Source organism: Scyliorhinus canicula, chromosome 19 (assembly GCF_902713615.1).
Source record: "Scyliorhinus canicula chromosome 19, sScyCan1.1, whole genome shotgun sequence".
Lineage (NCBI taxonomy): Eukaryota > Metazoa > Chordata > Chondrichthyes > Carcharhiniformes > Scyliorhinidae > Scyliorhinus > Scyliorhinus canicula.
The window spans coordinates 65,672,727-65,699,013 of NC_052164.1; the positions used below are offsets into that span (position 1 = coordinate 65,672,727).

At 49.5% G+C, this 26,287-nt stretch overlaps 1 protein-coding gene across 1 annotated transcript in view; it reads right to left on the reverse strand.

Moving 5' to 3' along the window:
• Window positions 1–657: 657 nt before the first annotated feature.
• The window catches only part of dcps (decapping enzyme, scavenger), a 94,083-nt gene continuing 68,453 nt past the window's right edge, over window positions 658–26,287 (reverse strand). Inside the window, exons 4-6 of the mRNA XM_038778841.1 lie at window positions 9,789–9,902; window positions 6,729–6,839; window positions 658–3,313 (exon numbers count right to left, since the gene is read on the reverse strand). Coding sequence (XP_038634769.1) covers window positions 3,047–3,313; window positions 6,729–6,839; window positions 9,789–9,902 — 492 coding nt within the window. The 3' untranslated portion in view covers window positions 658–3,046. The remainder of the gene's footprint in view (window positions 3,314–6,728; window positions 6,840–9,788; window positions 9,903–26,287) is intronic.

Sequence of the window (26,287 nt, forward strand, 5' to 3'; positions counted from 1 at the left end):
GCAAGGTGTGCCAGATCATCGACATGGATGCCACCATTACACGTAAGAACACCACCCACCAGATACGTGGTACATACCCGTGCGACTCAGCCAACATTGTCCACCTCATACGCTGCAGGAAAGGATGTCCCGAAGCGTGGTACATTGGTGAGACCATGCAGACACTGCGACAACGGATAACCGGACATCGCACGACAATCGCCAGGCAGGAATGTTCCCTTCCAGTCGGGGAACACTTCAGCTGTCAAGGGCATTCATCCTCTGATCTCCAGGTAAGCGTTCTCCAAGGCGACCTTCAGGATGCGCGACACGCAGAATCACCGAGCAGAAACTGATAGCCAAGATCCGCACACATGAGTACGGCCTGGACCTTGGATTCATGTCACATTACATTCATCCCCCACCATCTGGCCTGGGCTTGCAAAATCCTACCAACTGTCCTGGCTTGAGACAATTCACACCTCTTTAACCTGGGTTTACCCCTATCTCTGGATCTGTAAAGACTTAATTACCTGCTAAAGCTCGGATTCAAAGCATTGTCTTGCAATGTTTCTGGAGGAAACAGCAGTGCTCCGATAGCTAGTGTTTGAAACAAACCTGTTGGACTTTAACCTGGTGTTGTAAGGCTTCGTAATGAAGGAATTAGACACAGTTTAGTTTATTTCTTCAAAATGTTTATTAATCGTTAAACTATTACAAAGCTACATTAAAAAAATTATAACACCGTCATTGTATCAAACATTTCTGATTCAAATTTTTATTAATTTATACACCACCTGTGATGTTGGCTAAGTATCTAGCTTTGGATATTGATAGAGAAAAGGCAGATCAGCTCCTCTCTTGGTAAATGATGACCTAGCCACACTAAGAGGTTCTAGGACTTGGTTCCTGGCACTTGAAGCGCTCAATAATGTCAGGCAGAGGAGAAATTGGGATCTAAAAGTGATCTTGGGCGGCAAAGTACCTTACATGAGCCCCTGGCCCTGATGGCTATTTTACAAACTTGTGTATCATGTGAGATTCTGGCTTGCTATTCCTTCCTATGTGTGATTTAATCACCATCAAGGGACTGGAGTGCTTTTGCCAATTGGGTAACAGTGGTCCAAGCAAACAGAAGAGTTTTCTGGGGATGAGCAATGGGAGGGGAAGAATACTGCCAATAAAGGAATCACGGAGGCTCAGCTGGCATTGTTCAAACTCTCTTCCATGTGGTTACATACCTGCAATTCCCCCACATAGAAGGCAACTAAACCCAATCGCAACAGCAAGGCAATGGGTTGGCAGGAGGCCAAGTATTTCTGTACTTGGAAATCGACTTCCAAGAGAGAAAGTTCCCTGTGGTCATGTGTGAAACTCAAGACAACGGCATTGGAGCAGGTCACTGTCACTAGCTGCTGAGACATCACAAGATATCTCACAAATGGGACAATGGAAGGGGCTGGTTTAGCTCACTGGGCTAAATCGCTGGCTTTTAAAGCAGACCAAGCAGGCCAGCAGCACGGTTTGATTCCCGTACCAGCCTCCCCGGACAGGTGCCGGAATGTGGCGACTAGGGGCTTTTCATAGTAACTTAATTGAAGCCTACTCGTGACAATAAGCGATTTTCATTTTCATTTCATTTCATCAGTTCCTGCAATGGTTTGCTGGGTCCTGTAGTGTGTTCTTGAATTGGAGAACCTATGCTGCGGGGGGAGGAAGTGTGCAGGCATGATGATCCGGCCATCTTGAGAACATGACCAGCTTGATGGACCAGCTGGAATTCATCTGTCTGTCGTTTTCGTATGTCGCCTCCGCTGTGTTGAGTTAACTGGCTGCTTCCTCAGAAATTTCACCTCCTGAGCACTGGCAAAGATGGGGTGGGTGAAGAATGAAAAACAGATAAGGCTCCCACTTCCATCCAGTGGAAGTATAGAACTGCATACTTTGCCTCAAAAGGACTATGGCATCCCTTTGGTTGATTAGCATGACATGGCCCAATTATTGGTTTGCACGTGAAGAATGGCCAGGGCTGAAGTTGTTTTGATGCCAGTGGAATTTTACCCCAGCCACATCCTTCCAGGAGGGAAGACAAGAGGGATATGTAAGCATTGCTATACTTGTAGCAAAACCTTTTAACTATCACTTCATAAAAAGATTGCTTGGCTACAAATAAGAAAGAGAAAATCTTCCATGACAGGAAAAAGACAGAATCAAGTGCCTGAATCCAACCACACATAAATATACATACACGGAGTTGGGTTATACTGGTTTAGAAGCATGAGCAGTGGAGACAGATGCTCCATTGAGGAGCCCTCAGCCAGCCTAACCCCTGCATACTCAGAATAAAGATTCCCAAGCATTTCTGCATGGGTAAGCCAGAATACAAACTCTATTCAGCAATTTTGGCTGTGTTTCCAGAAGCTTACGATTGCTCACATCTCTGTCTCCACCCCACCCCCATCAACTTCCTTGTGAGGAAAAGCAGAATAGTGATCAGAAAGTCAAGCCTAACTATACCGACAAACCAAGTGCGCTCCTATTTTTTTGTTTTTCATAAATTTAGAGTACCCAATTATTTGTTTTCCAATTAAGGGGCAATTTAGTGAGGCCAATCCACCTAACCTGTACATCTTTGGGTTGTGGTGGTGAAACCCACACAGACATGGGGAGAATGTGCAAACTTCACAAGGACAGTGACCCAGGGCTGGGATTCGAACCCGCGTCCTCAGCGCCGTAGTCCCAGTGCTAACCACTGCGCCACCGTGCTGCCCTACGCTCCCTTCTTTTTAAAGTTACACTTGGCTGTCTCTAAATTCTGGAGGGGAACATTTTAGAGCCATAGCAACAACATTTATTTTGTCCAAATGGAAACTCAATTAAAGATCTGTGTTTTGTGTGTCTGGAGGTCAAACTGAGAGCCAGTTTGCTGAAAGGGGTTCTGTCTCTAGTGTTGATGTTTCTAAAGCAGTGTAACCCAACTCAACATGCATGTGGTGCCAGGTCGATTCAATGCAAAGAAAACAGACCGTAAAGACTGACCAGGTACAAACTAAAATTTCTCCATCTTCTACACCCTTTCTGCCTCTTTGAAACTCTGCAGGAGGGGGTCATCAGCCTTCAAGGCAAAGGTTAAGGTTCGTTTCTGGTAATACTCTGGGTCAGTTTGCAGGTTCTCTATGACGCTGGAAAGTAGATGTGCACGTTCCACCATGGACCCTGGAGCATCATAGCTAAGAGCAGTGAAGTGAATGTGAAGATGGTAGTAGGAGGGTTGATAATGAAAGTAAATCCTCAACTGGCTTTGTGGAATATTATAACGCTTGGCGATGGCCACCTGCAGGATCGAAAATCAGAGTTTTAGAACAATGGCCTTAAAGTGCACCTTTGTAAGCAAGACTAGATTATAGAATCTTGTAGCATAGTGCAAAGTTATACTGTCACTTCAAAAGACTAATGCACAGAACAGTGGACAATACAAGGTACAGGCATCCTTCCCATATCCCACAAGGTTTTAGGCCCTCATGTACACTTTGACAATGCTGTATGATGTCATAGGCTCATACAATCACAGAAACAGGTCCTTCGGCCCACCACGTTCTATGCCGACCATTAAATACCAGTCTCTACTAATCCCATTTATCAGCACTTGGTACATAGCCTACTAAACGATTTAAGTGCTCGTCCAGGTACTTCTTTAATATTGCAAGATTACCTTCCTCCACCACCTTCTGAGGCAGCACGTTCCATATTTCCACCACACTCTGGGTGAAAAAAAATATTTCCTCGGGTCCCCTCTAAACCACTGCCTCCTCACCGTAAGCCTGGTCTTAACCCTCTGGTCTTAGACACCTTAAGTCCTCTGGTCTTAAGACACCTCTGCCATGGGGAAAAGATTCTTACGATCTACCCAATTTAAGCCTCTCATCATTTTATGTATCTCTATTTGATGCCCACCTCACCCTCCTCTGCTCCAGGGAAAACAAACCCAGCTTATCTAGACAAATAGTAATTTTCAGAGCTACTCCTTTTCCAGTCAACAAGATGATGCTTCTCCTCCACTCACTCCACATCTGCCTCTCTCCGATAGCCAAACAAAATCTGGAAACCCTCGAAGGGATAAACACTCAGTATAAAACCATCCTAGTCTTCCGATGGTACCAACACTGACACTTTGTTCACAGTCCCGTGACTATTACACCGTGATTTCTTCAATGTCCACGATTCACAGGACAGAAAGACTTACAACATTCTTAATTTTCATTTCAAATCCTCCACATATTGTTAAGAAAAAAAATCGGTGCCTGGAAATTTTGGAACTCTCAGGTGAATCTAATGATGCAGCAATTAGGGAAAATTGTTTTGGGGGTTTATTTATAAAGATGCCCTCGAGGCGATCTGATGCTGCCAAAGACTCAAAAAGCGAAGTAATTTGGATGTACTTTATCTTTAAAAGAAAATGGGAAAATTGGGTGTATTTGTAATGCGACTAGTCTTCTTGAGCCAGTTGAAGGGCTTTTTCTGCTAAAAGCAGATTTATCGCAGCTGGCATAACAACATGGTCGCCCAATTCCCCAGGGGCTGCCAGCACATCTCTTTCTACAAATGCTGTCATGTCAGCAATTAGCATTGCGTGCATTGATCAACTTGTCACTGTCAACATCCATGTGTGTGGCACAGCGAGGACATGGCCCATTTACAAGGTTTGGCTACAATGGCTGTAAGCAAATGGAAGAGAACGACAGATTTTGGCTGCACACGAGGCAAAGGGAAGATTGAATAAATTTGGGAAATTGAACATGATAAAGGGCTGTTGAGGGAGAGCGGCACTGTGGGGTCAGTTCTGGATTGCTCTGACCAAGAGCTGTCAGAGACGCAAAGTGCCCAATGACTACCAAAGTGCTGTAAAGTTGGGTGGTTTCATTCCATATTTGGATATTATCTAGCCAGCTCCAGGTTAAATGCTGGCTTTCCATGCTAAATGCAGAAATTGCAGATTGATCAGACCAACAATGAAGTGCATTAAATCCCTACAGTGCACGCAGACACGGTGAGAACACATAAACTCCACAGTCACCCAAAGTCGGAATCGAACCCGGGTCCCTGGCGCTGTGAGGCTGCAATGCTAGTCATTGTGCCACAGTGCCGCCCTAATATAGTATTACATTGGATATGCAGCACATAAACGGGTCACTCAGCCCAACCAGTCCATGTTGGTGGTTATGCCACACTCGAGCCTCCCTTCTATCTTTTCTCATCGAAATTTACCATCGTAACTATTTACATACTTCTCTCTCAAGTGCTTCTCTTAAATGTATCTTCACTACTGGGGGCCGATTAGCTCAGTTGGGCGTATGGCTGATTTGTGAGGCCAACAGCACAGGTTCAATTCCCATACCAACTGAGGTTATTCATGAAGGCCTTTCCTGTTCTGCACCTTTCTTAGTTAAAATAAGCTTGGTCAAAGAGGAAGGGTTTAAGGAGCAAATTTGTAAAAAGAGAATAAGGAAGAGGGGCAAAAAGATATAGGGAGGGCATTCTAAAACTCAGGGCCTGGACAAGCTGAAGCCACAGCCATCAATGGTGTAGTGGCTAAAACTGTGAATGCTCAATAGTCAGAATGTGTGAGCCGCTGAGACCGAGGGTTGTTGTAAGAGGAGAAATGATTATAGAGACGGGGAGGGACAAAGCCAAGGCCAGGAAGCGATTTGAAATCAAGGATGAGGGGCGTGATTCTCCGCTGCCCACGACGGGTCGGGGAATAGCGGGAGGGCCTTCCCGACAATTTTCACGGCCTCCCGCTATTCTCCCACCCTCCGGCCGCCCCCCAACACGAATCGTTGCTCGCCGTTTTTTTACGGCGAACAGCGATTCTCCGCAGGCCGATGGGCCGAATACCGCGGAGTTTACGGCCGTTTTCACGGCCGCGATCACACCTGCTTTCAGCATTCGTGAAAACGGCCGCAAGTGCCCGTCCTGGACAACCATGGCACCTATTGGCACGGCCGTGCCAAAGGTGGCATGGGCCTGCGATCGGTGGGCACCGATCGCAGGCACCAGGTCCGATACCCGCGCACTATTTGTTCTTCCGCCGCCCCGCAGGATCAGTCCGCGGGGCGGCTGAGGGGCATGACGGCCCGCGCATACGCGGGTTTGACGCGTCTGAGTGATGACGTCATCCGCGCATTGTGCGCGTCAGTCGCCGTGACTCTTGGCGGGCGGAGTTAGCGACGTTCGCTAACTCCCCGTCGCCATGATTCCCCCGGCCCCGATACTAGCCCCGCCTTGTGGGGGGGGGGGGGGGGGGGGGAGAGAATCGGGTCCCGGGACGGAACTCCGAGGCTGGCGTGAAACACGGCCAGTTTCACGGTACGCCGGATTTGCGGAGAATCGCGCCCGAGAAATCTCAAATCAAAATGTTGCTTGCTTGAGAGGTAGAGAACAGGAGAGTTGAGCGAGTGGGTTTGGGGCAAATTGAAACAAGAGCAGCCGAGTTTTGAATAACCTAAGTGTGCAGAGGATAGTGTGTAGCAGGCTAGCCAGTAGTACATTGGAATAATCAAGTGTAGAAGTGACAAAGGCATGGATGAGGGGTTTAGCAAAGGACATGCGGAGGAAAGGTCCAAGATGTACAATGTAACAGAGGTGTAAATAATCGGCATGGACGTGTGGTCGGAGGTTCATCTTAAGAGTTAAATGCAAGACCACGGTTACGAACAGTCTGGTTCAGCAGCAAACATTTAGTCACTCGCCTGTCCTTCTTGCAGTATGTTCCGCAACATCGTCAGGTGTTCTGCTGTTAGGTCCCGCAGTGACTTCACCCCTCTGCGATGACAAATAGCAATCAGGTACAGGTCATCCACCTGCAGAATACAAGGGAAACGGTGAATAACTGACATGTCATTTATTTACATTTTTTAAAAAATAAATAAATTTAGTGTATACAATTCATGTTTTCCAATTAAGGGGCAATTTAGTGTGGCCAATTCACCTAACCTACACATCTTTGGGTTGTGGGCATGAAACCCACGCAGACTTGGGGAGAAAGTGCAAACTCCATACGGACAGTGACTCAGAGCCGGGATCGAGATTGGGACCTCGGCGCCATGAGGCAGCAATGCTAACTAACCACCGTGCCACCATGCTGCCCTGGCATGTCATTTATGACGGACAACTAGTTCAGCCATTCATCGCCAAATTTGTCTAGAACACAAAGCACCACCAGACCTTGCTGTCCTCTGTCAAAACTCCTCACTGTCCCAGGATCATGCTGGGATAGAATGAAAATCCATGGTCCCTTTTACTATTACAAAATGACTCCTTCAATCCTTCTCTTCCTTCCCATGTCTCTCTTTTTTAAAATAAATTTAGAGCACCCAATTATTTATTTTCTAATTAAGGGGCAATTTAGTGTGGCCAATCCACCTAACCCACGCAGATTTGGGGAGAAAGTGCAAACTCCATACGGAAAGTGACTCAGGGCCGGGATTCGAACCCGGGTCCTCAGTGCCATAGTCCCAGTGTTAACCACTGCGCCGCATGCCGCCCTTCCCATGTCCACAGTAAGGGAATGGAGCTCATGGAGTTTATTGTCACTGTGATCATGACTTCCCTTCTCCAGTCCCACTGGGTTAAACCTTCCCTAATGTTCCCCCCATCCCTTGCCCTACATCTTTCTCTAGTTCCTTTCCCATCTTCCCAGATGAAATGAAATGAAAATCGTTTATTGTCACAAATAGGCGTCAAATGAAGTGACTGTGAAAAGCCCCTAGTCGCCACATTCCGGCGCCTGTTCGGGGAGGCTGGTACGGGAATTGAACCGTGCTGCTGGACTGCCATGGTCTGCTTTCAAAGCCAGCGATCTAGCCCTGTGTTAAACCAGATGCCATCTCCAAACTCATTTACCCATGACACCCACTTCCTATGCCCTCAACCCTACTCCCACTAAACTGCTGATCATCCAATACCTCTTTCTGGCCCCCATAATAGCCGATATTGTATTATCTCTCCCTCTCCTTCAAATCGGTTGTCACCTACTCAAAAAAACCTCTCTTGATCCCTCTTCTCCTGCAAAGTACAGTTCATACCAAACTTCCTCCTCTCCAAAATCTTTGAATGTCCCAAATCTGTCCCACAACTTCGAGCCCTAGCACAAATCACACTCTCTATGCCTGTGACCATGGCAAACTATCCCTCCTCATTCTTATCAATCTGTCTGCAGCCGTTGCCATGGTTGGCCACACCATCTGTCAATCCCTCTCCTCCATCATCCTGCTGTATGGGACTGCCGGTGAGTGGTTTCATTCTGGTCTGTCCAGCTCTAGCCAGAAAATCACCTGTAAAGGTTTTTTTTTCATGCTCCAGAAACCTTGGCTGGGATTTTCTGATATCGCGGCCAAATGTTGGCGCTGGCGTCAAAACCGGCACGAGCGACGCCGACATCAATGGGCCTCCAGTGCTGTGCGCTGCTCCTCCGCCAAAAGTCGGCCCTGCACGGCTGGCGCGGATCCACGCATGTGCGCGTCGGCCGTCTCTGCGCCGACCCCCGCACAACATGGCGGAGCCCTACAGGGGCCCGGTGCGGAGGAACATAGACCACCCCGGAATGAGCGCACCCACCGATCGGTGGCCCCCGATTGCGGGCCTGACCACCGTGGAGGCCCCCCGTGGAGTCGGATCCCCCCCGCTCCTACCACAAGGACGGCCCCCGCAGCCGGAACGCCAAGGACCCGCCGGGTGGGACCATATGTGAACTACGTCGGCGGGCACTCGGCCCATCGAGCGTGGAGAATCGCCGCGGGTGCCGCTTACAATGGCCCCCGACCGGGGCCGCGGCTACCGCGCAGGCGCAATTGGTACCAATTCTCCAGTCGGCAGAGAATCGGCGGCCTGGCGTCGGAGCAGCGTGGCGGGATTCTCGTGCCCCCCCCAGCGATTCTCCGACCCAGCGCGGGCTCGGAGAATCCCGGCCACTATCTATGGAGTCCTCTGAGGATCTATCCTGGCTCCTCATCTATTTCTCATTTACAATGATGCCCTTTAGAGACCTAATCTGAAAACAGGCTAATCATTTCCGGCTCTACAATTTGCCGAAACCCCTGCATTCCTACAATTCTGTTCTCCAGCATCCCTGATTCTACTCACTCCACCACAGACAATACAATCTTCAGCTGGCAAGGCTCTAGACTCTGGAATTCCTTTGCTAAATCTCTCTGTCTCTTTCTTCTCCCTTAAGAGGTTTCACTTTGACCAAATGTTTTATCAAATTACCTTATATCGAATGCTGTAGGCTTGCTGCCAAATTTTGTTTGACGCCGTGCCTGAAACCAGAGGAAGATTCCTCTCAACTATATCACCTCATTGATAATGAGACTCTGTCAGAAACTGATACTGATGGCACAGGAGAGGTGGTCGGCACAAAGTGAACTCAAAATAAAGACGGAGTGGTGGAGGAACAGAACAGTGAATATATTATGGTGATACCAACTGACTGATGCTGTCTCTGTGGTTTTAACATTGCACAGTTCTATGGGTCGGGCCACTACATAATATAAAACCAGAGGAACCCTGGGAAAGCTGGACAGAGTTTGGCGCCAGATTGGCAAAGACAATTCAAGGTGGATTGCCGTGTTCTTGGGCAACAGACTGATTTTCCCTTGTGAAAATGGGTCGCTCATCACAGGAACCGCGGTCGGTCAAGGAGAAGGCCCATCCCCAGCTGCTCAAGACAACCAGGATGGATAATAAATATGTCCTTGCCAGCACACCCACATCCCAGAAAGAACAAAATGACACTTCATGCATAATCCTACCTGCTTCTGATTCCACTTAAGGTCTGGAATCAGGAGAAAACCATCTTGTGGATCTGGATTTTCATAAATTATCCTCTCAACTTCTGCTTTCTTTTCCAGAATGTTGTACACCCACTGAAAGAAAATACATTCATAAATATGGGTGAGTTCAGAAAATCTGCATGACTGTTCATGGGAATAACAGGAGCCATTGTACAGTAGCAGCCTAGGAAAATCCCCAAATTGTTTAAGAAAGGTTTGGATATTGTGTCAGGGGTTGGGGAGTGGAAGGCAGGGAACTGCATGTTCTTTCTGAATGGATTACTCACATTTATTTCCCAATTCTAAATCAAGCAAATGGATTTTTATTGATTCGGCCTCACTGGAATACCGAATATCTGATGCTGTCGGCTTGCTGCCACATTTCGTTTGATGCCATGCCTGAAACCAGAGGACGAATTTATTGCCTGTGGTGGAGGGAGTAGAATCAGGGTTTCTGGGGATTCAGCCCTTAGACAGAGCCCTCCATGCTTTCTCATTCAGTTTCAATGGGCAGAACCTATTGATACTGAGGGGAGGGGGGCTGCGGCACTGCCACTGCCCCCCCCCCCCCCCCCACCCCCCCAAAATATGATCAACAGGAGCCCCAAGGGAATTAAGTTCCAAATTAAACAGCGGGAACCCCCTACAATGCGTCCCCCACCCCACAGGGACATTTAATTTCTTTACTTCCCACAGTAGAGCAGTTGGCCAATCAGAGAGGCTGGCAGCTCTTCATTATTAGCAGCGTCAGTGGGAAAACTTGGTCCTTTGCCGGGATTCATCATGGGATTCCCAGAGAAAGGTAAGTGACAGTGAGGTTGGGGTCATTAGGAAAGGGGGGGGGGGGGTCAAGGAAAGTGCAAGATGGGTGGCTACAAGCAGGCCCTCTCTTTTCAATGTTTTGTTCCTCGATGAGGCACTGATGCCCAAGAATGAGGGACAGCCCAATGCTGCAAGCAAACTCAATACGGTTTCCTTGTTGGTCTCCCTGCATGGTGAGACCCTCACCTGCTGTGGGTAGAATACCAGCAGTGGCAGGATGAGACCCTCAAGTGGTCATTAGTTATGTGGTGGGGCAGCAGAGCCCACCCTGGATCTCCTCCCAACTGATCACATGCTCCTCTCTCTAAACCGCCCTCTGGGGGACATGAAATTTTACCCTATTTTTCCCATTCGCCAACTCAAGAAAAACAAGAATCAGAGACCATTTATTAAGGAAAAAATACGGATCATAAACACTTAGTTGGGATACATGGTTTGATTTACACCCCCCTGCAGCAATCCTGTGCAGAATTCTATGTTCACAAACTGTAGAGGATCAGGAGGATACCGATTTAAGGTGGTTGACAAAAAAAAATAGGAAACATTTTTTTAAAAAAAACACACATGTTGCTCTGTTTCGTTCCCAACAGCGTCGCCAATACTGTGGGTATTTCTATTTATCTCAGTGAACCACAAGCCTTCCCTGAAATCGATCAAATGACCACACAACCAGTTAGTTAGTTCAAAAGATGGTTTATTTACGTACACCAGAGTTATCTCAACATGCAAACACAATATCTACTACGAATTAAACTACACCTATCAGCTACAATAACCTGTACTTAACTTCAGGGCGATCAGCACTGTGCAAATGGATAAGGCCTTTATCTGGATTTCACTTGACTGGTTCGAAGAAAGTGGCTGTCTCTGCTGGGTTCATCTGTCAGGTAGCGATCATTGGTCTTGAACTGGGCTGGCTGTTCCTGCTACAATTGGGTTGGCACAGGCCGGATCCAAAAGAGACAGAACACATGGCTGTGTCCTCTTTTATCCCTCTTGAGATTTCGCTCTCTTTGGGGCGGTCCTTAACCTTGGACCCAAAGGTTGGACGGAAACCTACCATCAATGTGTGTGTGTGTGTGTGTGTGTGGGGGGGGGGGGGGGGGGGGGGGGGGGGGGTCAAAGGGAAAGTGGCTGCATTCACACTTGACACAAAATGAAGTCAGGCATGGTCCTTGGAGGTTAACTCACAAGAGCATCATTGCAAGAGTTCCTCTGGATTGCGTCTGTGAGGAAATAATCTACAGCGGCATCAGATCTTACTCTCATCACAAGATTAGGGAAGGGATACTGACTGACAATGTTAGTGTTTATCACCATTTGCAAGCCTTCCAATAATGAGATATCACATGTCAGTCAACAACAAGACCCAGACAATATCCAGGCTTCTGGTCACAAACGATAAGCAATGTAAGTGCAAGACAGTATCCAACAAGAAAAGCCCAAACCACCTCACCCAAACTTTCAACAGTATCTGCAGCTTCAGGCTCCCCACCAAAAACATCCTTGAAACTTAAGTGAATCAACTATGCCAGCATTGATTAGAAGGGCATGGGAGAGGGCGGCAAGGTGGCGCAGCGGTTAGCATTATTGCCTCATGGCGCTGAGGACCCGGTTTGATCCTGGCCCCGGGTCACTGTCTGAATGGAGCTTGCAGATTCTCGCTGTGTCTGTGTCTGTTTCACCCCCACAACCCAAAGATGTGCAGTTTAGGTGGATTGGCCCTTTAATTGGAAAAAAATAATTGGGCACTCTAAATTAATATTAAAAAATAATTTTAAAAAGGGCATGGCAGGACAGAAGGTCCCTCCATCATCTACAAGTCGAAAATCATAGGGAATGTTTACCACTTGCCTGGATGACTGTGGCTGGTGTAAAACACTGGTGATGTTCGGCACCACCCAGGACACAGCACTTTGCCTGCTCAGCATCCCTGTTACTGTTCCTGCACATCTGGGACACCTTGGCTGCACTGCAGCAAATCAACAAGTTTATTTTGGCAGCACCTCCAAGTCTTAATGTCACTAACGTGAACAAGAGCAGCAAAATCAGGGGGGCACCATCACTTCCAAGTTCCCCTTCAAGTCATAACTATCCTGACTTGGACACACACTTCTATTCCTCTGGGTTAGACACCTCAAAACACATGCTGAAAATATATATATTTTTAATTTAGTATCCTGGAAATACTTACTGGCAAGGTGCATGTGGTAAAGAACATTTGCCGGTGAAAGCTGCTGGAGAGTTACAGATTATTACTATACTCTATTCCGAGTCAGAACTTTCAGGATAATTGAGAAGAAAATGATAGGGAAGAAAGGAGCAAGAATATATGGTTTTAAATAGAGTCGTGAAACCACTGAAAAACTATCGCCATGTGACAGACCAGTGCTGGAATAATTTAACGCAGTAATTTCAAAGGAAGTTCTGTTTCAGTCTCTGGCTGTTGCCAAATTGGGCCACAGCATGGCTCAGCTCCAAAGCACTGATATTTTCTCAGCAACTTCAACTGAAATAATTTTAACAAATCAACACAGCACAAGTACAAGATGTGCGCGCGCGCTCACACACAAACTAAAATCTGGGGATATGAGTTCAAATACCTCCACACCTGCTGGAAACTTAAATTCAATTAATTAAATAAATTCGGGAACTAAAAAAAAGGAGGATGTAGAATTAAAAACTCAGTAATGGTGACCTTGTGACTACTGGGTTGTCACAAAAACCTATCTAGCTTATCGACAACAACTTGCATTGAGTCTTCAACATTGAAAAAAGTAATTCCAGAGTGCTCTGCTGAGGGTTAATCAATAATAACTGGACACAAATGCAAAAAATAGGATATAGGGGGGACAGCAAAAACATTGTCAATGAAGTGGGCTTTTGGGAAGGTTTTGAAGGAGGTTGAAAGGCCAAGTGGGTTACGGAGGGGATTCCAGAACATGGAGTCAAGTTGCATGAACGCATGGGCGCCAATGGTGGTGGGGGGTGAATGGGGTCAGGGATATAAATGGTCAGACAGCTGGAGGAGGTTATGGAGACAAGCAAGGGCAAGGTGATGAAGCAACTTAAGCATGAAGATGAGAATTCTAAACTCAAAGTGGTGGGGCAGCAAAAGCCAATGTAGATCAGCAAGGATAGGAATGGTGTGGGAGTGTGGTTTTGATGCAATTAAAGATAGAGGCAGCAGAGGTTTAGATTACCAAAATTTCATAAGAGGGTGAAAGATGGGAGTCTTGGCCATGCAACATTCGAACAATTGAAAGTAACACAATAAATTGTAAATCTGGAATAAAAACAGAAAGTGCTGGAAATACTCAGCAGGTCAGACAGCATCTGTGGAGCGAGAAACAGTTAAAAGTTTCAGATCAAGGGACGGCATGATGGTGCAGTGGTTAGCACTGCTGGTTCATGCTGCCGAGGACCCCGGTTCAATCATGGCCCTGGGTCACTGTCCGTGTGGAGTTTGCACATTCTCTCCGTGTCTACATTGGTCTCACCCCCCACAACCCAAAGATGTGCAGGGTAGGTGGATTGGCCACTCTAAATTGCACCTTAATTCGATAAAAAATTAATTGGGTACTTTAAATTTAAAAAAGTTTCAGATCAATGACCTTTAGAGTAGTTGAATTTGGTAGTGAAAAGACCTGGATCAAGGTTTCATTGCAGTTAGAATGAGGTTGGGGAAACAAACATATGAATTATAGTGACAGAAGGCCACTCACAGCCTCTCGAGTCTGCAGAACTGTTCAATAAAATCACAGCTGATCGGATTGAGACCCCAACAACATTCCGACTACTCCCAATAACCTTTCATCCCCTCTCTCTTATCAGGAATCTAACCGGCTCTGCTTCCACTCCCTTTTGAGGAAGAGCTCTAGGGACCCTCTGAAAGAAAGAAATTCTCCTCATCTCAGTCGCATTATATGCCATTTGCCAGATCTTTGCCCAATCACTTAACCTATTTATATCCCTTTGTAGCCTCCTTGTGTCCTCTTTGGGGGTTAGCTGGATGGCTGGCTCGATATGCGGAGCTTTTCTAACATTGCGGGTTCAATTCCAATAACTGGCTGAGGCTGTTCATGAAGGCACTTTTCCCCTCACCTGAGGTGTGGTGATCCCCAGGTTAAATCACCACCAATCTGTCCTCTGTCAAAAGGGGAGAGCCACCTATGGTCCTCAGGGACTATGGCAACTTCTCTTTTCACGTCCTCTTAACAACATTCTTTCCTACCTATCTTTGTGTCATCAACAAATTTAGTGTGCACACCTTCGGTCCCTCATCCATGTCATTTATATAAATTGCAAAAGGTTGAGGTCCCAGCATTAATGTCTGAGGCACACCACCACTTGTCACAGTTTGCCAACCATAAAATGACTCAAATTATGTCCACACTCTATTTCCTGTCAGCTAGCCAAACTTCAGCAATGTTGCAAAGATTCAAGCGGGTAGTCTTTATGACAGGAGATATGAATTTAGAGTTGAATAGGAAGCCAAGCTTTTACACAATCTGGCTTGACCTGCGATAATTGCTGAGCTGATCTTAGAATCAGCGGTGAAGCTTTAAACATTTACACGTGGTTTATCCTGTAAACCAAGGCAGAGAATACAAGAGCCAAATAATGAACTGAAACTGTTCGAACCACTAATTAGGCCACAGCCAGAGTACTGTGTACAGCAATGGCGAAGGGTGTGAAAAAGGATGTGATTGCACCAGAGACCGAACAGATGAGATTTATAAGGATGGTTGCTAGGAATGGAATATTTTAGCCATGACGAAAGATTGGATAGAAAAGGGTCGGTTTTTTTAGGAACAGAGGAGACTGAGAAGAGGATTAATTAAACTACAAGGAATCTAGATAGAGTGGATAGGAAAGAACCACTCCTGTTAGCAAAGGGCATAGATCTATAGGGGCAGCACAGTAGCACTGTGGATAGCACAATCGCTTCACAGCTCCAGGGTCCCAGGTTCGATTCCGGCTTGGGTCACTGTTTGTGCGGAGTCTGCACATCCTCCCAGTGTGTGCGTGGGTTTCCTCCGGGTGCTCCGGTTTCCTCCCACAGTCCAAAGATGTGCAGGTTAGGTGGATTGGACATGATAAATTCCCCTTAGTGTCCAAAATTGCCCTTAGTGTTGGGTAGGGTTGCTGGGTTATGGGGATAGGATGGAGGTGTTAACCTTGGGTAGGGTGCTCTTTCCGGGAGCCGGTGCAGACTCGATGGGCCGAATGGCCTCCTTCTACAGTGTAAATTCTATGTAAATCTAAAGCAATTGGTAAAAACATTGGAGGGAGTTTGAGGAAACACACTTTCTGTCAGAGGGTCTGGAATTCATTTCCTGAAAGTGCAGAAGCAAAAACCCTCATTTTTGCAAAATGCTTTGATGTGCATTTGAAGTGACATAAATGCAGGATTATGGTCCAAGAGGTGGAAAGTGGGATTCGGCTGGATAGTTCTTTTATTGCTAGTACAGGAATGGTAGGCCAGATGGCTTTCTTCGCTGCATGATTGGATGTCAGTCAAGAGGTTAAACTGCAAAGAGGCAGTGGAATAATTGTGATAGGTGGTAGAGAGATGGAAGCAAAATACTGTAGATGCTGGAAACCTGAAATAAAATCAGAAAATGCTAGAAAATCAAGCAGGTCTGGAGAGAGAAACACTGTTAACACTTCGAGTTCATATAACTCTTCGAGGTTAAAGAAAGGGAGAAATGTGATGGACTTTGTACCTTATGAGAGGGGTGGAGCAGAGTTAGAAGGTCAGTGATAATTGGGAACTAGGAGAGATTTCATAAAGATATGAATGAATGAATGAAAATCGCTTATTGTCACAAGTAGGCTTCAAATGAAGTTACTGTGAAAAGCCCCTAGTCGCCACATTCCATATGTAGAGCACAAAATAAAGGAAGTGTTAATGGCAGTTTGAAGGACTAATAAATGCGCTAATAGTGGCATAAAGTTAAGATACAGAATGTGTTACTGAGAGAACTATAGTCTGTACTCAATGAAAGCAAAAGTTAAGAGCAAATTACAGATGGCCCTGTGATTGAAGGGGGTTTGCGCTGGGACAATCCCAGTGGATTAAAAAATGTCAAGATGGAGGATAAAGTTCAAAAGTTGTTGAACTCGACTTCCGGTGGCGGCGATGACGTAGGAAGCCGCACATTTGGGAGCTCCCGTTTTAAACGGGCTTTTTGGCTCTTTTTAGAGCCCAAAACGGACATTTTTCGACGTCTCCCGGTGGGAGAAGGTGTGCTGATCGACTTTCCCCACAGTCCATGACTCGAACTCGGAGTGGAAAGGGGAAAAAAACGGCAGCAGCTCCCCAGAAAAAACGGAGGGAGGAATCCAAGATGGCGGCCGGCGGAGCTCCAGAGGAGTGGAAGCAGTGGGCCCTGGAGCAACAAGCTGCTCTCCTGCGCTGTTTTGCAGACATCAAGGCTGAGGTACTGAGCTCTCTGCAGGAAACGAACAAAAGGCTCTCGGAGATTCAGACGACCCAGGGTGCTGCCATCAAGGAGTTGCAGACGCAGGCCACTGAACGAGAGGAGGAGGCCGGGATCCTCGTGAGTAAGGTGGAGGGACACGAGGCACTCCACAAGAAATGGCAGGAACGCTTCGAGGAGCTTGATCACCGCATGAGGCGGAAAAATCTGTGGATCTTGGGCCTTGCGGAGGGGTCGGACCTGACAACCTACGTGGCTACGATGCTGAACTCGCTAGTCGGGGCCGGGTCTTTCCATCTGCCCTTGGAGCTGGAGGGAGCACACAGAGTATTGGCCAGGAGGCCTAAGGAGAATGAACTCCCGCGGGTGGTGCTGGTGAGGTTCCACCGGTTCAGTGATCGGGAGTGTGTGCTGCGCTGGGCCAAGAAGGTGAAGAGCAGCAATTGGGAGAATGGGGTAGTACGGATCTACCAGGATTGGAGTGCGGAGGTGGCTAAGCGGTGGTCCGGATTTAATCGGACGAAAGAGGTGCTTTACAGGAAAAAGATAAAGTTCGGAATGTTGCAGCCCGTGTGCCTGTGGGTAACTTATTCGGACCGGCATTATTATTTCGATTCCCCGGAGGAGGCGTGGGCCTTCGTGCGGATGGAGAAACTGGACTTGAACTAGGGGTTGGGGGTTGCGGGGTCGGTTGTGATACTTTATTGCTGGATTCTGCTGTTGCTGTGTTCTCTTTTTTTTGTACTTCCCCGCGCTGGAGCGGTGCCTGGAGGAGGGATAGATTGGGGGATGATCCCACTTTGGGAGGGGTCGGGTTATTGGCGGGAGTTTCCGGGGTCAGCAGAAGTTAGCTGACCCACGGAAGTACAATGGAGGACGGTTCGCGGCTAGGAGGGTTCCTAGCCTGGGGGGAAGGGACGGGGGGAAAGGGGAATACCGGGTTGCTGCTGGTAGGGTCAGGAAGGAGCTGGTGGGGGCTGGGGGGACAGAGGTGAGGTGTTGTCGCTGTGGGGACTGGGTTGGGCAGGGGGTGCTGGCCTGGGGCGGGCAGTCGACGGGCTATGGCTAGTCGACGGGGGAGGGGGGGTGGGACGCCCTCTGATTCGGTTGGTCACCTGGAATGCGAGAGGATTGAATGGGCCGGTGAAGCGGTCGAGGGTACTTGCTCATCTGAAGGAGCTAAAGGCAGATGTGGCAATGCTTCAGGAGACCCACCTGAAGGTGGCGGACCAGGTCCGTCTGAGGAAGAGATGGGTGGGGCAGGCTTTCCACTCTGGGTTGGATGTGAAGAACCGGGGAGTGGCGATTCTGGTGGGGTAAAATGTGTCGTTTGAGGCATCGGAGGTGGTGGCGGATAAGGGGGGTAGGTATGTTATGGTTAGGGGCAGGCTACAAGGAGAGAAGGTGGTACATGCTAGTGTGTATGCCCCAAATTGGGACGATGCGGGCTTTATGAGGCGTATGTTGGGACGGGTCCCGGATCTGGAGGCGGGAGGTCTGATCATGGGGGGGGGGGCGGGGGGGACTTCAATACGGTGTTGGATCCTTCACTGGATCGGTCCAGCTCTAGGACGGGAAGCAGGCCGGCGGCGGCCAAGGTACTGAGAGGGTTTATGGACCAGATGGGTGGGGTGGATCCATGGAGGTTTGTGAGGCCGAGGGCACGCGAGTACTCTTTCTTCTCCCACGTACATAGGGTCTACTCTCGGATAGACTTCTTCGTGGTGAGTAGGGGACTGATTCCGAGAGTGGAGGAGGCCGAGTATTCGGCCATTGCAATCTCCGACCACGCTCCGCATTGGATAGAGTTGGAGATGGGGAGGTGCGGGACCAGCGCCCGTTGTGGCGGTTGGATGTGGGGTTGTTGGCGGAGGAGGAGGTGTGTAGGAGGGTCCGGGCAAGTATTGAGGGGGACCTCGAGGTGAATGATACGGGGGAGGTTCAGGTGGGGGTGGTCTGGGAAGCCCTGAAGGCAGTGATTCGTGGGGAGCTGATATCCATCCGGGCACACAAGGAGAGGAGCGAGAGGAGTGAGAGGGATAGACTGGTGGGAAAGATGCTGGAGGTGGACAGGAGGTATGCAGAGGCACCAGAGAAGGGACTGTTGGGGGAGAGGCTCAGCCTGCAGGCTAAATTTGATTTGCTGACCACTAGAAAGGCGGAGGCACAGTGGAGGAAGGCACAAGGGGCAGTGTACGAACATGGTGAAAAGGCGAGTAGGATGCTGGCTCATCAGCTCCGCAAGCGGGATGCGGCTAAGGAAATTGCTGGAGTGAGAGACAAGAGTGGGAATGTGGTGCGGAAGGGGGTAGAGGTGAATGAGGTCTTCAAGGACTTTTACGGGGAACTGTACTGGTCGGAGCCAACGGCGGAGAGGAGGGGAATGGAGAGGTTCCTCAACGGGCTTTCTTTCCCGAAGGTGCAGGAGGAGCAGGTGGAGCGGTTGGGTGCGCCGATTGAGCTGGAGGAGCTAGTTAAGGGGGTCGGGCAGATGCAGTCAGGGAAGGCACCGGGGCCGGATGGGTTCCCGGTGGAATTTTATAAAAAGTTTGTGGACCTAGTGGGTCCCTTGCTGGTGCGGACACTCAACGAAGCGTGGGAAGGGGGGACTTTGCCCCCGACGATGTCGCGGGCGCTGATCTCGTTAATTTTAAAGAGGGACAAGGACCCCCAGCAGTGTGGTTCATACAGGCCCATATCTCTCCTCAACGTAGATGCCAAGGTGCTGGCAAAAATCCTGGCCACCAGGATAGAGGACTGTGTGCCAGGGGTTGTGCACGAGGACCAGACAGGTTTTGTGAAGGGAAGGCAGCTGAACACGAATGTGCGGAGATTGTTGAATGTCATCATGATGCCGGCGATTGAGGGGGAGGCAGAGATAGTGGTGGCGCTGGATGCGGAGAAGGCCTTCGATAGAGTGGAGTGGGGGGGTACTTATGGAGGTGTTGGGGAGGTTTGGATTTGGTGAAGGGCTCATTAGATGGTAAGGCTGCTATATGAGGCCCCAATGGCGTGCGTGGCCACGAATGGGAGGAGGTCGGAGTACTTCTGGCTTTACCGAGGGACCAGGCAGGGTTGCCCCCTGTCCCCCTTGTTGTTTGCACTGGCAATCGAGCCGCTGGCGATGGCGTTGAGGGATTCAGAGAGGTGGAGAGGTTTGGTGCGAGGTGGGGAGGAACATAGGGTGTCGTTGCATGCCGATGACCTGTTACTGTCTGTGGCAGACCCGGTGGGAGGGATGCCGGGGGTGATGGAGCTGCTAGCTGAGTTTGGGACCTTTTCAGGTTATAAACTAAATTTAGGCGAGAGTGAGGTGTTTGTGGTGCACCCTGGAGACCAGGAGGAAGGAATTGGTAGGCTCCCGCTTAGGCGGGTAGGGGAGAGCTTTAGGTGCCTGGGGGTGCAGGTGGCCAGGGACTGGGGGACTCTTCACAAACATAATTTCACCAAACTTGTAGATCAGATGGAGGAGGAGTTCAAGAGGTGGGACATGCTGCCATTGCCGTTGGCGGGGAGGGTGCAGTCCGTCAAAATGACGGTGCTTCCGAGGTTCTTGTTCCTCTTTCAGTGCCTGCCCATCTTTATCCCCAGGGCCTTCTTTAGGAGAGTAACTAGCAGTATTTTGAGCTTTGTGTGGGCACATGGGACTCTGAGAGTGAAGAGGGTGTTCCTGGAGAGAGGGAGGGATAGAGGCGGGCTGGCGCTGCCCAACTTTCTGGGGTACTATTGGGCGGCCAATGTGTCAATGGCGCGTAAATGGGTGATGGAGGCGGGAGGGGCGGCGTGGAAAAGAATGGAGATGGCGTCATGTAGAGGTACGAGCCTGGGTGCCATGGTAACGGCGCCGTTGCCGCTCTCCCCTAAGAGGTTTACCACGAGCCCGGTGGTGGCGGCGACCCTAAGAATCTGGGGACAGTGGAGACGGCATAGGGGGGAAACAGGGGGCTCGATGGAGGCTCCATTGGGTGGCAATCATTGGTTCATCCCAGGGAACAGGGATGGGGGATTTAGGGGGTGGCAAAGGGTGGGCATCAGTAAATTGAGGGACCTGTTGATTGGCGGGAGGTTTGCGGGCCTGGGGGAACTGGAAGATAAATTTGGGCTTCCCCAAGGGAACATGTTCAGATACTTGCAGGTAAAGGCATTTGCTAGGCGACAGGTAGAGGGATTCCCTTTGCTGCCCTCGCAGGGGGACGATGGACAGTGCTTTCGGGGGTGTGGGTCGGAGAGGGGAAGGTGTCTGACATCTATAAGGTAATGCAGGAGGTGGAGGAGTCGTCAGTGGACGAGCTGAAGGCTAAATGGGAGGAGGAACTCGGGGAGCAGATAGAGGACGGGACTTGGGCGGATGCCTTGGAGAGAGTCAACTCTTCCTCCTCATGTGCGAGGCTTAGTCTCATCCAATTTAAGGTTCTGCACCGGGCCCACATGTCCGAGACTAGGATGAGTAGGTTCTTTGGGGGCGAGGACAGGTGCACCAGATGTTCGGGGAGCCCAGCGAACCACGCCCATATGTTCTGGGCATGCCCAGCACTGTAAGATTTCTGGAAGGGGGTAGCGGGGACGGTGTCGAGGGTGGTTGGATCCAGGGTCAAACCAGGGTGGGGACTCGCGATTTTTGGAGTTGCGGTAGAGCCGGGAGTGCAGGAGGCGAAAGAGGCCGGTGTCCTGGCCTTTGCGTCCCTAGTAGCCCGGCGAAGGATCTTGCTGCAGTGGAAGGATGCGAGGCCCCCAAGTGTGGAGACCTGGATCAGTGACATGGCGGGATTTATAAAATTGGAAAGGGTCAAATTTGCCCTGAGAGGATCAATACAAGGGTTCTATAAACGATGGCAGCCTTTTCTGGACTTCCTGGCTCAAAGATAGGTATCTTGGTCAATAGCAGCAGCAACCCGGGGGGGGGGGGGGGGGGGGGGGTGTTCCTTATTGTAGTTTCGATTATGTAACTATATGGGGCGAATGTTTATGATTGCTAATATTATTGTTATTTTTGGTATTTTATTATGGTTCGTTGTTGTTGTATAAATTCAAAATTTTTCAATAAAAATTATTTTTTAAAAAAAGTTGTTGAACTCAATGTTGTGTCCAGAAGGCTGTAACGTGCCTAATTGGAAGGCGAGATGCTGCTCCTCCAGTTTGCGTCGGCCTTCACTGGAACATGGCAGCAAGCCAAGGGCGGACATGTGATCATCAGAGCAAGATGCCGAGTTGAAATATTAAGCAACAGGAAGGTCGGGGTGATGCTTATGGACTGAGCGAAGTTGTTCCGCAGTCACCCAGTCTGTGTTCAGTCTCCCCAAAACATTGGGAGTAGTGAATACAGTGGACCAAATTGAAGGAGATGCAAGTGAAATGTTCCTTCACCTGAAAGAGGTATTTGGTCCCTTGGACGGTGAGGAGGGAGGCAAAGGGGCAGGTGTTGCACTTTCTGTGATTGCATACAAAGGTGCCGTGGGAAGGTGATGAGGAGTTGGGGGTGATGGAGAAGTGTCATGGAGGGAGCGGTCCCGGAGGAATGCTGACAGGGGAGGGTGAGGGGAAGAGTGTTTCATGGTGGCATCATGCTGCAGTTGGCAGAAATAGCAGAGGATCATCCTTTCAATGCGGAGGCTGGTGGGATGAAAAGCGAGGACAAGGGGCACCTCATCACGGTTCTGGGAAGGAGGGGAAGGCGTGAGGCCAGAGGTGCAGGAGATGGCTCGAACACGGTTGAGTACCCCGTCAACCACAGTGGTTGGGAAACCTCAGTTAAGGAAGAAGGAAACGTGTAAGAAGTGCCATTTTCGAAGGTGGCTTCATCGGAACAGATGCTACGGAGACAAAGAAACTCGAAGAATGGGATGGAGTCATTAAAGGTAGCGGGGTGTAGTCGAGGTAGCTGTGGGAGTCGGTGGGCCTGTAATGAATATTGTTGATCAGGCTATCGCTGAAAATAGAGACAGAGATCAAGGAAGGGAAGGGAAGTGTTGGAGATGGACCATGTGAAGATGAGAGAGGGGTGGAATTTGGAAGCTAAATCAATAATATTTCATAGAATTTTTCATAGTATTTACAGTGCAGAAGGAGGCCATTCGGCCCATCGAGTCTGCACCGGCTCTTGGAAAGAGCACCCTACCCAAGGTCAACACCTACACCCTATCCCCATAACCCAGTAACCCGCCCCAACACTAAGGGCTATTTTGGACACTAAGGGCAATTTATCATGGCCAATCCACCTAACCTGCACGTCTTTGGACTGTGGGAGGAAACCGGAGCACCCGGAGGAAACCCACGCACACACGGAGAGGATGTGAAGACTCCTCACAGACAGTGACCCAAGCTGGAATCGAACCTGGGACCCTGGAACTGTGAAGCAATTATGCTATCCACAATGCTACCGTGCTGCCCTGCTATCCATATGGTATATTTTTGGGCGGCATGGTAGAACAGTGGTTAGCACTGTTGCTTCCCAGTGCCAGGGTGCCAGGATCGATTCCTGGCTTGGGTCACTGTCTATGCGGAGTTTGCACGTTCTCCCCGTGTCTGCGTGGGTTTCCTCCCAGAAGTCCCGAAAGACGTGCTGTTAGGTGAATTGGACATTCTGAATTCTCCCTGTGTACCCGAACAGGCGTCGGAATGTGGCGACTAGGGGCTTTTCACAGTAACTTCATTGCAGTGTTAATGGAAGCCTACTTGTGACAACAAAGATTATCATCCTCTTCAGCTGAGACTTCACATTCCCGAGAGTCAAAGAAATTCAAGTATGTTCCCCCCACCCACCGCCAAGTTGTGTCACAGGGTGGAGAAGCTGACCTCCCCACCCCCAACAGGACCTGCCACCGGGCAAGCAGCAGGGCACCGATCGCAGGTCGTGCGTCCATAACGGACGCACTCTTTTCCCTCCGCCGCCCCGCAAGATCAAGCCACCACGTCTTGTTGCGTCAGGCTGAGCCTTGCGCACGTGGAGGTGGAGTTGACCCTATGCAGTGCTTCACTCCAGAGTCCCCACCCTATCTCAATCCCCAGGTCATCCTCCCATTTCTTTCTTGTTGCGTCCAGTACGGTGTCGTCCCTTTCTACCAGTCGGTCATACACGTCGCTAAAGTTCCCTTTCTCTAGGATACTTGCGTCCAGTAGGTCTTCCAGTAGTGTCTGTCGTGGCGGTTGTGGGTACGTCCTTGTCTCCTTTCGTAAGAAGTTTTTGAGCTGCAGATACCGTAGCTCGTTCCCCCTGGCTACCCGAAATTGCTCTGTCAGCCCATCCAGTGTTGCGATCCTGTTGTCCGTGTATAGGTCCCTGACTGTCAGTGTCCCTCCGTCCTGCCTCCACCTTTTGAAGGTGGCGTCAGTCAGTGCTGGTGTGAACCTATGGTTGTTGCAGATGGGAGCCTTGTCCGACATTTTGGCCAGGCCAAATTGCTGCCGCAGTTGGTTCCAGGATTGGAGGGTGGCTGTCACCACTGGTCTGCTGGAGTGTTTTTTGGGTGGGGATGGGAGTGCTGCTGTGGCGAGGGCCCGGAGGGAGGTCCCCATGCAGGAGGCCTCCTCCGCAGGCACCCACTCGGCCTCTGGCTCCTGGATTCATCCCCTTACTCGCTCGGCTGTTGCCACCCAGTGGTAGAATTGTAGGTTCGGAAGGGCTAGCCCCCCCTTGGATTTTGTTTTTTGTAGGACCTTCTTTGGGATCCTAGCATTTTTACCCCCTCATTCGAACGCCATGATATGTTTGTCCAGCGCTTTGAAAAAGGCCTTGGGGATGTAGATCGGAATGGATCTAACAGGAAGAGGAACCTGGGCAATACGTTCATTTTGATCGTCTGGACTCTCCCCGCGAGGGAGAGTGGGAGTGTGTTCCATCTTTGCAGGTCCTTTTTTACTTCCTCCGTCAGGCTGGTGAGGTTCCATTTGTGGATCCCTTTCCAGTCATGGGCTATTTGGATCCCCATGTAGCGGAATTTGTGTCGGGCTTGTTTGAATGGCAGCCCCTTTAGTGCTGCCCCCCCCCCCCCCCCCCCCCCTTCCCCCTTGCGGGTGTACTGGGATGATCTCGCTTTTGCTCATGTTGAGTTTGTAGCCCGAGAAGGCTCCAAACTATTTCAGGAGCGCGATGATTCCGTCCATGCTGCTTTGTGGGTCCGAGATGTAGAGGAGCAGATCATCTGCATAGAGTGAGACTCTGTGCTCTCTGCCTCCCTTTCGGATCCCCCTCCAATTTTTTGCTGTCCTGAGCGCGATTGCTAGCGGTTCGATTGCTAGTGCGAACAGCAGCGGGAACAGTGGGCATCCTTGTCTGGTGCCCCTGTGCAGCTGGAAGTATTGGGAGTTAGTATTGTTGGTCCGTACGCTCGCCATGGGAGCTTTGTATAGGAGCTTTATTGCACGACCTTCTTAACCGGATTCTCCCATTTAAGTTTCTACTTGTATGGGCAGCACTGGTGCCTCAAGGCGCTGAGGACCCGGGTTTGATCGCAGCCCCCGGGTCACTGTCCGTGTAGAGTTTGCAGTCTCCCGGTGTCTGCGTGGGTCTCATCCCACAACCCAAAGATGTGCAGAGTAGATGGATTGACCATGCTAAATTGCCCCTTAATTCGACAAAAATAATTGTGTACTCTAAATTGATTTAAAAATAAGTTTCTGCTTGTCTGCTAGAAGAAGGAGCACCGTCTTATGGTCCGATTTTCCGGTGCTGTCGGGGCATGGATAGGTAGGCGTTCTTGATGTTTGTGTTGCAGTGGCCGAGAATTTTGGCACCCCTGGTGGAACAGGAGATGTGTTGGTGGAATTCTGGCAGTACGCGCTTGAGGTTGGCCTGGTTGAAGTCCCCTGCCATGATGAACAAGGCCTCTGGGTATTCCGTATCACTGTTATTTACAGTGTACAATTCAGTAAATGCCTTCTTCACTTCCGCCTGGGGTGGGATGTAGACCGCTGTGATGGTGGCTGAAGTGAACTCCCGTGGTAGATAGTATGGGCGGTACTTCACAGTCAGTATTCCAGGTCTGGGGAGCAGTAGCCACGTCTGAGCATCAGAAGTTGATAAGGAGGCAAACCCCTCCACACTTCGCTTTGCCCGATGACGCCATGCGGTCCATCCAGTGTGTTGAGAAGCCGCCTGGTTGTATGGCACAGTCCAGTGAGGAAGGGGTGAGCCACGTCTCCATGAAACAGAGCACGTTCTATGTGGTTGAATTATAGTCACTTGAGTGACTTGGAGGGAACGTCCGGGTGATG